At 71.4% G+C, this 11,952-nt stretch overlaps 1 protein-coding gene across 1 annotated transcript; it reads left to right on the forward strand.

Moving 5' to 3' along the window:
* The first annotated feature begins 311 nt into the window (after positions 1-311).
* LOC142404189 (uncharacterized) lies at positions 312-11,869 on the forward strand. Its single transcript, XM_075490668.1, has 10 exons — positions 312-458; positions 578-637; positions 1,450-2,873; positions 2,928-3,685; positions 3,778-3,876; positions 4,254-5,668; positions 5,757-6,295; positions 6,414-7,396; positions 7,501-8,009; positions 8,836-11,869. Exons 1-10 carry the CDS (start codon positions 434-436, stop codon positions 11,793-11,795), a joined length of 8,772 nt encoding a protein of 2,923 aa, XP_075346783.1. The 5' UTR covers positions 312-433; the 3' UTR covers positions 11,796-11,869.
* The last annotated feature ends 83 nt before the right edge of the window (positions 11,870-11,952 follow it).

The raw sequence follows: 11,952 nt of genomic DNA on the forward strand, positions 1-11,952 counted from the left end.
ATCAGCGCCCCACACCCTGGCCACGCCTCCCCGCCCCGCCCGGCCCCGCCCCTCAGGCCGCGCACTCGGCACTCCGCTCCCCTCACCGCTTCCCCGGACCACGCCCCTCCCTTCCCTCCGACCGCGCCCCCCCCCCCCGCCGCCGCCGGCCAATCAGCGCGCGGGGGACGCTGTTGCTAGGGCGGCGGCGTTGCTAGGGGGAGGGCGTTGCTAACGGGGCGGGCGTTGCTACGGGGGCGTTGCCATGGGGAGGCGTTGCCGGGAGGCGGCGGGGGGGTGCGGCTAAAGGAAGTGGCGTCACGGGGGGGCGGTCCGGCGGCTGAGCCCCGCCCCTTCTCCCCGCTCCCTCAGGCCGCAGGTCGGGGCCGCCTCAGCCCCGCGGACCCGGCCCCGCCGGCCCCCGCCGCCCCCCGCCGCCCCCCGCCCCGGGACCATGCAGGCCAGCGCCAGCCCCTCGGGTAAGGGGGGGCCCGCACGCCCGGGCCCCCTGAGATCCCCCCCCCAACCTGCCGGGGGGCGCCCGGGCCCCTGGGTCCGCCCCAGCCCCCCCTGACGTGTTACCTCCCCTCCCCCCCAGGCTGCCCCATGGACCCCCCGACCGGAGCCGCCGAGGACACCCCCAAGGAGCCGGTGGCAGGTGAGACCCTCGGGGGACCCAGGCCTCCGGGACCCCCAGCCCCTCCCAGGGTGGGTGAAAGGGGGCACCCAGGTGTCCGGGACCCCCAGCCCCTCTTAGGGTGGGTTATAGGGGGGGGACCCAGGTGTCCGGGACCCCCAACCCCTCCCAGGGTGGGTTAAAGGAGGGGACCCAGGTGTCTGGGACCCCCAGCCCCTCCTAGGGTGGGTTACGGGGGGGGACCCAGGTGTCCGGCACCCCCAACCCCTCCCAGGGTGGGTGAAAGGGGGGACCCAGGTGTCCGGGACCCCCAGCCCCTCCCAGGGTGGGTGAAAGGGGGGCACCCAGGTGTCCGGCACCCCCAACCCCTCCCAGGGTGGGTTATGGGGGGGGACCCAGGTGTCCGGGACCCCCAACCCCTCCCAGGGTGGGTTATAGGGGGGGGACCCAGGTGTCCGGGACCCCCAGCCCCTCCTAGGGTGGGTTATAGGGGGGGGACCCAGGTGTCTGGGACCCCCAGCCCCTCCCAGGGTGGGTGAAAGGGGGCACCCAGGTGTCCGGGACCCCCAACCCCTCCCAGGGTGGGTGAAAGGGGGGACCCAGGTGTCCGGGACCCCCAGCCCCTCCTAGGGTGGGTTATAGGGGGGGGACCCAGGTGTCTGGGACCCCCAGCCCCTCCTAGGGTGGGTTATAGGGGGGGGACCCAGGCCTCCGGGACCCCCAACCCCTCCCAGGGTGGGTGAAAGGGGGGACCCAGGCATCCGGGACCCCTTGACCCACGCCGGGACGGCCCCCCCAATCCCTGGGGTTCCTGACACCTGCCCCCGGCACAGCCGGAGGCCCCCCCGGCCGCCCCTACATCTGCAGCGAGTGCGGCAAAGCCTTCGGCCAATGGTCGAAGCTGGAGCGTCACCGGCGCAGCCACACGGGCGAGCGCCCCAACGCCTGCGGTGAGTGCGGCAAACGCTTCGCCCAACGCTCCCACCTGGCCCAGCACCTCCGGACCCACACCGGCGAGCGGCCCTACAAGTGCGGCGACTGCGGCAAAGCTTTCGGTTGGAGCTCCAACCTGGCCCAGCACCGCCGCACCCACACCGGCGAGCGCCCCTACGCCTGCGCTGAATGCGGCAAAGCCTTCAGCCAAAGCACCAACCTGGTGAAACACCAGCGCGCCCACGCCGGCGAGCGACCCTACGCCTGCGGTCAGTGCCGGAAAGCGTTTTACCGTAGCTCCGATCTCCTCCAACACCAAGCCAGCCACTCTGGCGAAAGACCCTACCGTTGCAGCCAATGCGGCAAGAGCTTTGCTCAACGCGCCAACCTCCTCAAGCACGGCAAGACCCACGGCGGCGAGAAGCCCTTCCGCTGCAGTGAGTGCGGCAAAGGCTTCGTCCAAAGCTCGGAGCTCATCCAGCACCAGCGCAGCCACAGCGGCGAGAAACCCTTCGCCTGCGCCGAGTGCGGCAAACGCTTCGGCCACGGGGCCACCTTGGCCAAGCACCGGCGGTTGCACTTGGGTTTGCAACCGCACCGCTGCGGGGAGTGCGGGCGAGCCTTCGGGCTGCGCTCGGCGCTGGCGCGGCACCAACGGGCGCACGGGGAGGAGCGACCCTTCGCCTGCGGGGAGTGCGGGCAAGCCTTCGCCCTCCGCTCCAACCTGGCCCTGCACCGGCGGACGCATGCCGGCGAGCGGCCCTACCGCTGCGGCGAGTGCGGCAAGGCGTTCGGCATGAGCTCCACCCTGGTGCGGCACCAGCGCATCCACACCGGGGAGAAACCCTACGGCTGCGGGGAGTGCGGCCGGGCTTTCGTCCGCAGCGCCCACCTGGAGCAGCACCGGCGGACCCACACCGGCGAGCGGCCCTACGGCTGCGCCCGCTGCGGCCGGCGCTTCAGCCAGAGCTCCAACCTCATCACCCACGAGCGGGTGCACCTGGAGGAGGCCCACGGGGCGGCGCAGGGGCGGACGAGCGTGGAGGCGTTGGAGGGTCAGCCGGGTTTGGAGGCGCTGGAGGAGCAGCCGAAGACCGAGACGTCGGAGGCTCAACCAAGCTTGGAGACGTTGGAGAGTCAACAAGGCTTGGGGACGATGGAAGTTCAGCCGGGCTTGGAGGTGATGGAGGGGCACCCAAACACCAAGACGTCTGGGGTGCGACCAAGTTTGGAGATGTCGGAGGTTCAGCCAGGCTTGGAGACGATGGAGGAGCACCCAAAGACCAAGAGACTTGGGGTGCACCAAGGTGTGGAGATGATGGAGGTGAAACCAGGCTTGAAGACGTTGGAGGTTCAACCGGGTTTGGAGACAATGGAGGAGCACCCAGAGCTTGAGGGACTTGGGGTGCACCGAGGTTTGGAGACGATGGAGGAGCACCCAAAGACCAAGAGACTTGGGGTGCACCAAGGTTTGGAGACGATGGAGGAGCACCCAAAGACCAAGAGACTTGGGGTGCACCAAGGTTTGGAGACGATGGAGGAGCACCCAAAGACCAAGAGACTTGGGGTGCACCAAGGTGTGGAGATGATGGAGGAGCACCCAAAGACCAAGAGACTTGGGGTGCACCAAGGTTTGGAGACGATGGAGGAGTATCCAAAGACCAAGAGACTTGGGGTGCACCGAGGTTTGGAGATGATGGAGGAGCACCCAAAGCTTGAGAGACTTGGGGTGCACCAAGGTGTGGAGATGATGGAGGAGCACCCAAAGCTTGAGAGACTTGGGGTGCACCGAGGTTTGGAGTCGATGGAGGAGCACCCCAAGACCACGAGACTTGAGGAGCACCCACACATGGAGATGCTGGAGGTTCGCCCAAGCTTCGAGGTGACGGAGAAGCACCCAAAGACCGAGAGTCTTGGGGTGCCCCATGCTCTAGAGCTGTCGGAGGGGCACCCGCACCCCGGGAGCCTTGGGGGGCACCAAGGGTTGGAGACCCTGGAGGGGCACCCCAAGACCAGGAGCCCCGAGGTGGGGCACCCCGAGGTGGGGCGCCCCATGGAGGGGCACCCCATGGAGGGGCACCCCGAGGTGCTGGACCCCCGTGGGGCGGAGCCTCTCCCCAGGACCCAGGCGTCCTGAGCGGGTGGGGACGGGCCCCCGCGACGCCATTGGCTGAGGGGTGGGTGTGGCTGGGGCGGGTGATTGGGTGGGGTGGGATTGGCCTGGGCAGGATTGATGTGGGATTGGCTGAGAGGGGGGGGGATGCTGGCAGGGGATTGGGTGGGGTCGGGGGGGAGGAGACTGAGATGGGATTGGCTGAGAGCAGAGGGCGGGACTGATGCGGGATTGGCTGAGAGGGGGGGGGATGCTGGCAGGGGATTGGGTGGGGTCGGGGGGGAGGAGACTGAGATGGGATTGGCTGAGAGCAGAGGGCGGGACTGATGCGGGATTGGCTGGGGGGGTGGGACTGATGTGGGATTGGTCAATAGTGGGGGGGTGGGGAAAATACTGATGGAGGATTGGCCAAGATCCTGTGTGGCCATTGGCGGGGGGGGGGGGGGGGGAGGCACTGTGCGATTGGCTGAGCTGTGGCAGCGCTCCGTGGCCATTGGCTGGGGGGTGGGGGCGTGGGTGGGAGGAGCATAAATAAAGATGGTGGAACCCCGGAAGTGGAGCGTGGTTGGCTGGGTCCCCCCGGGGTCACAGAGAGGCGGAGGCGCAGGCGCGGAGGCGGCCATTTATTTCCATTAACACTCGAGGGGGAGGAGGAAGGGGCGGGGCCACGCGAGGAACCGCCCCCGAGGAGCCCCGCCCCTATTCCGGCGCGGGAGGGGCTGGAGAGGCCCCGCCCCCCTGGCGGCAAGGGGGTGGGGATGAGGAGGGGGGCGTGGCCCAGTGGGGGGGTGTGCCCCCGTGGCTAAACTGCCTCGGCGGGGGCGGGGCCTGGGGTGGGCGTGGCCTGCGGGGAGGGGGCGGGGCCGTGGCGGCGCTGGTGCTTGCGCAGCCCCGCCCTGGCCCCGAAGCGTTTGTGGCAGAGGGGGCAGGCGAAGGGGCGGGGCTCTGGGGAGGCGGGGTCAGGCAGGGGCACGCCCCCGGCAGCTGGGCACGCCCCCGGGGCTCCACTGGGGGCGGCCATATTGGGGGCGGCCATGTTGGGGCCTCCACAGGGGGCGGCCATCTTGGTGGTGGCCATGTTGGTGGCGGCCATGTTGGGCCCTCCACAGGCATCGGCCATGTTGAGGCTGCCACAGCCCACGGCTCCGCCGGCGGCCGCCATGTTGTGACTAGCTCCAGCGGCCATGATGGGCCCTGCTCCGGCGGCGGTGGCCATGCTGTGGCCGAGTCCAGCGGCCACGTCGTGACCGGGTTGAGCACCCACGTCCCGCCCAGTAGCGGCGGCCGCGTCACGGCCAGCTTGGGCAGCCATGGTGTGGCCAGCTCTGTTGGCCATGTCATGGCCAAGTCCAGTGGCCATATTGTGGGCAGCGCCGGCAGCCACTTTGTGGCCAGGTTGGGCACTCACGTCATGCCCAATGCCGGCAGTCATGCCATGGCCAACACTGGCGGCCATAGCGTGGCCAGGTTGGGCACCCGCGTTATGCCCAATGACAGCAGCCATGCCGTGGCCAACGCCGGTGGCCATACCGTGGCCAGGTTGCCCGCCCATGTCATGCCCAGCGCCAGCGGCCATGCCGTGGCCAAGGCCGGTGGCCATACCGTGGCCAGGTTGACCGCCCATGTCATGCCCGGCACCGGCAGCCATGCCGTGGCCAATGCCGGTGGCCATAACGTGGCCGGGTTGACCGCCCACGTCGTGCCCAGCGCCGGTTGCCATGCCGTGGCCAGCTCTGGCAGCCATGTTGTGGCCAGCTCCGGCAGCCACGTCATGGCCGAGTCTGGTGGCCATGCCCTGACCACCTCCAGCAATGCTGAGGCCAGGTCCAGCGGCCATATTGAGGCCAGCCCCGGCGGCCATGTTGAGGCCAGCCCCGGCGGCCACATCCGCCCCCCCCGCTGGCGGCCACGTTGTCCCCGCCTCCCGCCTCCTGCTTCCCGTGCGTCCTCTCGTGCTTGCGCAGCCCCGAGGCCCCCCCGAAGCCCTTCCCGCAGCGCCCGCAGGCGTAGGGCCTCTCGCCGGAGTGCGTCCGCCGGTGCTTGCCCAGCGCCGCCCTCTCCCCGAAACCCTTCCCGCACTCCCCGCATCGCCAGGGCCGCTCGCCCGTGTGGGTCAGCCGGTGCCGCTTGAGGTCCCAGGAGGCCACGAAGGCTTTGCCGCACTCCCCGCACCGCCACGGCCGCTCGCCCGTGTGGGTCCGCCGGTGCACCGCCAGATCCGCCGGCTGCCGGAAAGCTTTGCCGCATTCCCCGCAGCCGTACGGCTTCACGCCTTGGTGGGCGCGTTGGTGCCGGCGGTAGCTGGAGGGGTCGGAGAACATCCGCCCGCACTGGGGGCAGAGGTAGGGACGCTCGCCGGTGTGGACGCGCTGGTGGCTCTGGAAGGAGGAGAGCTGGGTGAAGGCCTTCCCGCAGGTGCCGCAGGCGTAGGGCTTGCGGGGGGCGTGGATGCGCTGGTGGCAGGCGAGGGAGGAGGAACGGCCGAAGCTCTTGCCGCACTCGGCGCAGAGGAAGGGCCGCTCGCCCGTGTGGCTGCGCTGGTGGTTGCGGAGGTCCTTGCGCTCGGCGTAGGCTTTGGGACAGGTGCCGCAACGGTGGGGACGCAGCCCGGCGTGGCCGCGACAGTGTTTGCGGTAGACGGAGGGGTCGGCGAAGGATTTGGGGCAATCCGGGCAGGAGAAGGGACGTTCGCCGGTGTGGGCGCGCTGGTGGATGGTCAGCTTGGAGAGGGTGCCGTAGGACTTGGGGCAGGCGGCGCAGGGGAAGGGGGGAGCGGGGCGGGGGCAGGCGGAGCAGGGGGCGTCCGCGGGGGCATCTCCGGATGCTTTGGACGCGGACGCGGCGGTGGCATCTCTGGACGCTTCGGATGCGGCGGTGGCATCTCCGGGTGCGTCTACTGCAGCGCCAGCGCCGCTCGACGTGCCGGTGGTGGCATCTCTGGGCGCTTCGGACGCGTCCGTCGTGGGGGTGGCGTTGCCAGAGACGGTGGCGGTGGCACCTCCGGGTGCTCTGGACGTGGCAATCGTAGCGGTGGCATCTCCAGACGCTTTGGATGCAGCCCTCGTGGCAGCGGCACCTCTGGACCTGGTGGTGGTGGCACCCCTGGACCGGGGGGTGGTGGTGGTGGCACCTCCAGCTGTTTTGGACGTGTCCGCCGCGGTGGTGGCATCTGCGGACGTGGTGGTGGTGGTGGTGGAATCTCCGGATGCTTTGGATGCGTCCGTCGTGGCGGCAGCGCCTCCAGACGTGGTGGTGGTGGTGGCACCTCTGGACCTGGTGGCGGTGGCACCTCTGGACCTGGTGGCGGTGGCACCTCTGGACCTGGTGGCGGTGCCCACAGAAGGGGTGGACGTATCCATCGTGGTGGTGGCACCCCCAGATTCTTTGGAGACGTCCGTCGTGGTAGTAGCGTCTCCAGGTGCTTCAGAGACATCCGTCATGGTGATGGCACCTCCGTACGCAGTGGCGGTGGCACCTCTGGACCTGGTGGCGGTGGCACCTCTGGACCTGGTGGTGGTGGCACCTCTGGAGGTGGTCGGCGCAGCCGTCGTGGTGGTGGCACCTCTCGACCTGGTTGTGGTGGCACTTCTGGACCTGGTGGTGGCACCTCCGGAGGCGGTGGACACATCCGTCGTGGCGGTGGCACCTCTGGACCTGGCGGCAGTGGCACCTCCGGACGTGGCGGTGGCACCTCTGGACCTGGCGGCGGTGCCACCTCCGGACGCGGTGGACGCGTGCGTCTGGGCGTGGCGCAGGGCCCGTGGCGGGGTGGGGAAGGTGGTGGCACAGGTGGGACACTTGTAGTGGCTCCCCGACTTCACGTAGGCGGGCGGGACAGGGACGTCCCCAGGGGCGTCATCGGGGAGGTCCCCATGGGAGACGTCTTGGCCGGCTTCTTGGGTGTCACCTTGGAGGTCCCCGTGGGTGTCACCTCGGACGTTGCTGTGGGCGTCATCGCCGACGTTCCCGGGGGTGTCATCGAGGGCATCATCTTGGAGGTCCCCATGGGTGCCATCATGGACACGGGTGCCACCGACGTCCCCATGGGTGCCACCATGGACGTCCCCATGGGTGCCACCACCGACGTCCCCACGGGTGCCACCATGGACGTCCCCACGGGTGCCACCGCCGACGTCCCCACGGGTGCCACCACCGACGTCCCCACGGGTGCCACCATGGACGTCCCCACGGGTGCCACCACCGACGTCCCCACGGGTGCCACCGCCGACGTCCCCACCCGGCCCCTCCTGCTGCTCCTCCATGGCCCCTGCGGACACAGCCCCACGTTGGGGGGGACCCGGCTCCCCCATCCCCCACCCCGCGCCCATTTTACACCGATTTCGCCCCGTTTGACCCCATTTTGCACCTGGGAGCCGCACCCAGCTGGGGGGAGGGGGGGGTCACCCCACTTCCCCCATCCCCCCCCCCCCCCGGGGGGTGGAGTGTGGCCGCCCCTCCCCCCCCTTTGTCGGCCGGCAAGATGGCGTCACGGGCGGGGGAGGGGCGCGCAATGCACCATGGGAAGGGGGGTGCAATGCCGCGAGGGGGGTTGCAATGCACCCGGGGGGGGGGGGGGGGGGCGATTTAGGGGGGAGGGGGGGCCCTATGCAATGGGGGAGGGGGCCGCAGTGCACCATGGGAAGGGGGGTGCAACGCCTGGGGGGGGTGTTGCAATGCACCATGGGAAGGGGGGTGCAATTTGGGGGGGGGGAGGCTGTGCAATGCCGCAGGGGTGCAACGCGTCCCGGGGGGGGGGGGGGGGGCAATTTGGGGGGGGTGCCCGTGCAATGGGGGGGGGGCGCGATGCACCACGGGAAGGGTCGTGCAATGCGCGGGGGGGGGGGGGGGGGGGAATGCTGCAATGCACCATGGGAAGGGGGGGTGCAGGGCGGGGGGGGGGGGCGATGCCCGGGGGGGGAGGGGGGGGGCCCGTCCTTACCTGGGGGGCTCCGCTCCGGGCGCGGCGCGGCGGGCGCTAGGACCGCGGGGGGGGCGGGGCGGAAGCGGGAGGGGCGTGGCCCCCCGTGGGGGGGCGTGGCTTCCGGGCGGTGGGGGAGGGGGGCGGAAGGGGCGGGGCCACGGCTGGCTTCCGGTCTCCCCGCAACAAAAGGAGGTGCCGGTGCGGGGTCGGGGGGAGGGGCGGGGGTCTGGACCCCCCCGGGGGGGGGGGGAGGGGAGGGGTCCCCTCGTGGGGGGAGGGGCCATGGGAGAGGCGGGGCCCCCCGGGTTGGAGGGGCGGGGGGGGGGTCCCCACGTTTTGGGGGGGCACTGGGGGGTTTTGGGGTCCCCCTCCCCGATTTAACCCTTTGTCTTCCAGCTCCCCCCCCCGCCCCTCCCCCAGTTCGGAGCCCGGTGCATTGTGGGACGCCGAGAGCCCCCCCCCCCCCCCCAGGTGGGTGGCGCGGGGGGGGTCTCCGTGGGGGGTGGGGTGGTCCCGGCCGCCTGGGACCCCCCCCCGCGTCACCCCCCACGCCAGCCATGGCGGCGTCGCCGGTGCCGTCGCCCGAGCGCCTGTGCCCGCCGGCGTCGGCCTCGGCGTCGGGCGAGCGCCGTTACCGGTGCGGGGAGTGCGGGAGGAGCTACCGGCACGCCGGGAGCCTGGTCAACCACCGCCGGAGCCACCAAACCGGCGTCTACGGCTGCAGCGCCTGCGGCAAACAGCTCTACAACCTCGCCGCCCTCAACAGCCACCGCCGCGCCCACCGGCGCGCGCAGGCGGACGGACGGACGGACGACGGCGGCGACGAGGCGGCGGCGGCGGCGGGACGGCTGTACGGCTGCGGGGAGTGCGGCCGGCGGTACCGGCACCGGGGTAGCCTGGCCAACCACCGGCACACGCATCGCACCGGCGTCTTCGCCTGCTCGCTCTGCCCCAAACACTTCCCCAACCTGATGGCCTTGCGCACCCACGCCCGGGGGCACCGCCGAGGGCGGCGGGCCGCGCCGCGCCGCGTGGCCGACGCCGCGACCGCCGCCCCCGCCGCCGAGCGGGTGTACCGGTGCGAGGTGTGCGGGAAGACCTACCGGCACTCGGGCAGCTTGATCAACCACAAGCAGACGCACCAGACGGGCGACTTCGGCTGCGGCCTCTGCGCCAAACGCTTCTCCAACCTGGGCGCGCTGAAGGGACACCTGCGGGGACACCGCCGGCGGCGTCACCGGCACCAGCACCGCTGCAACGGCTGCGCCGCGCCGCCGCCGTCGCCGCCGCCGCCGCCGCCCGGCATCTACCAGTGCTCGCTGTGCCCCAAGGAGTTCGGCGGCCTCCCGGCGCTGCAAGCGCATTTCCGCCGGCACAGGCGGCCGCGGGGTGTCGCGGGCGAGGAGGAGGAGGAGGAGGAGGAGGAGGAGGAAGAGCGGCCCTTCCTCTGCAGCCTGTGCGGCGGCATCTTCCCCGGCGAGGCCGACCTGGCGCGGCACCACCGGCAGGAGCACGCGGCGGCGTTGGCGGCGCCGGTGGCGGTGCCGGAGGGGTGTTTTGGGGAGGCGGCGGGCGAGGAGCTGTGGCACATCTGTGGCTACTGCGGGCAGCCCTTCGCCGACCTGGAGAGCCTGCGGGAGCACAGCCGGAGCCACCGCGCCGAGGAGGCGGCCGCCCTGGCTGACGTGGCGGGGGGCGAGCGGCGGCCCTACGCCTGTAGCGTCTGCGGGAAGACCTACCGCCACGGCGGCAGCCTGGTTAACCACCGGCAAACCCACCAGACCGGCGTCTTCCCCTGTGCCGTCTGCGCCCGACGCTACCCCAACCTCGCTGCCTACCGCAACCACCTCCGCAACCACCCCCGCTGCAAGGCGGGACCCCCGGCGGCACCGCCGGCAACGCCGGGCGGGGAACCGGCGTGCGGCGCCTGCGCTGGCGAGGAGGAGGAGGAGGAGGAGGAGGAGGAGGAGCGGCGGCAACGGGAGGCAGCCCGGCCCTTCTGCTGCGAGGTGTGCGGCCGCAGCTACAAGCACGCCGGCAGCCTGGTCAACCACCGGCAGACCCACACCACCGGCCTCTTCCGCTGCGCCGCCTGTCACAAGGCCTTCTACAACCTGATGGCCTTGAAGAACCACCGGCGCACCCACGCCGAGCGCCGCCGGCACCGCTGCGGGCTCTGCCCCAAGGCCTTCCGCCTGCGCCGGCAGCTCCTGGGCCACCAGCGCCTGCACCCCCCGGCTACCGGCGACCTACAGGCGGACGAGGGACCACCAGCGCAGCCGGATGCCGCGGAGACGGGGTCGGGGGACTCGCCAGCGGCGTTACGGGCGGCAGAGGCGTCCGTGGGACACCTGGATGGGACGGAGACGGTGTCGGAGGACTCTTTGGCACCGCCGACCGCGTTGCAGGTGGTGGAGGGACCTGCAGGACACCTAAACGCAATGGAGGTGGTGTTGGAGGACTCCTCGGTGCCACCAACGGCGCTACAGGTGGAGGAGAAGTCGGTGGGACGCCTCGATGCGGTGGAGACGGCGTTGGGGGACTCTTTGGCACCGCCGCCGGCGTTACGGGTGGCGGGGGTGGCTGTACAACCCCGGGACGGGACGGGGACGGTGTTGGAGGACTCCTCGGCACCACCACCAACGCCGTTACAGGTAGAGAAGTCTGTGGGACACCTGAGCACGGCGGAGACGGTGTCGGAGGACTCCTCGGCACCACCGACCGCGTTACCGGCGGCAGAGGCGTCCGTGGGACGCCTGGAGGCGATGGAGACGGCGTTGGGGTCCCCCTCGACACCCCAAACCGCCTTGTCGGCGCTACAGGCGCCTCCGGGACACCTGAACACGCCGGTGACGGTGTTGGAGTCCTCCCCGTCGCCCCAGACGGCGTTATCGGCGCCGGGGGCATCCCCGGTGCACCCCAACCCGCCGGAAACGGGGTGCGAGTCCTCCTCGGCGTCCGACCGCGCGGGACAGCCGGAGGCGGCGGTGACGGTGTTGGAGTCCTCCTCAGTGCCCGCCGCGCCGTCCCGCAGCCCCCCAAGAGCCCGTCGGACGGCCGCCAAATCCTCCCCGGCCCCCCGCGCCGTGGCACCGGCACGGTGTCACCCCACACAGGCGGTCGGGGGGCAGCGCCGGGGGTCCCGGCCCCCCCGACACCGTCCCGCTGCCCCCCGACACCGCTCCCCCGGGAGCGCCGAGGCCGACGGGTGACGGGGTTGTGCCCGGGGGTGGGGGGAGTCCGTACCCTGTTTCTCTCCCCACGATTAAATTTGGGTTGTTTTGGAGCGGTTCTGGGTGGATTTTGGTTTTCTGCGGGGCGCGACCCTGAATCAGGGCTGGGAACCCCCAAAATGGGTCTGGGGACCCC

The sequence above is a fragment of the Mycteria americana genome, unplaced genomic scaffold (assembly GCF_035582795.1).
Source record: "Mycteria americana isolate JAX WOST 10 ecotype Jacksonville Zoo and Gardens unplaced genomic scaffold, USCA_MyAme_1.0 Scaffold_91, whole genome shotgun sequence".
NCBI lineage: Eukaryota > Metazoa > Chordata > Aves > Ciconiiformes > Ciconiidae > Mycteria > Mycteria americana.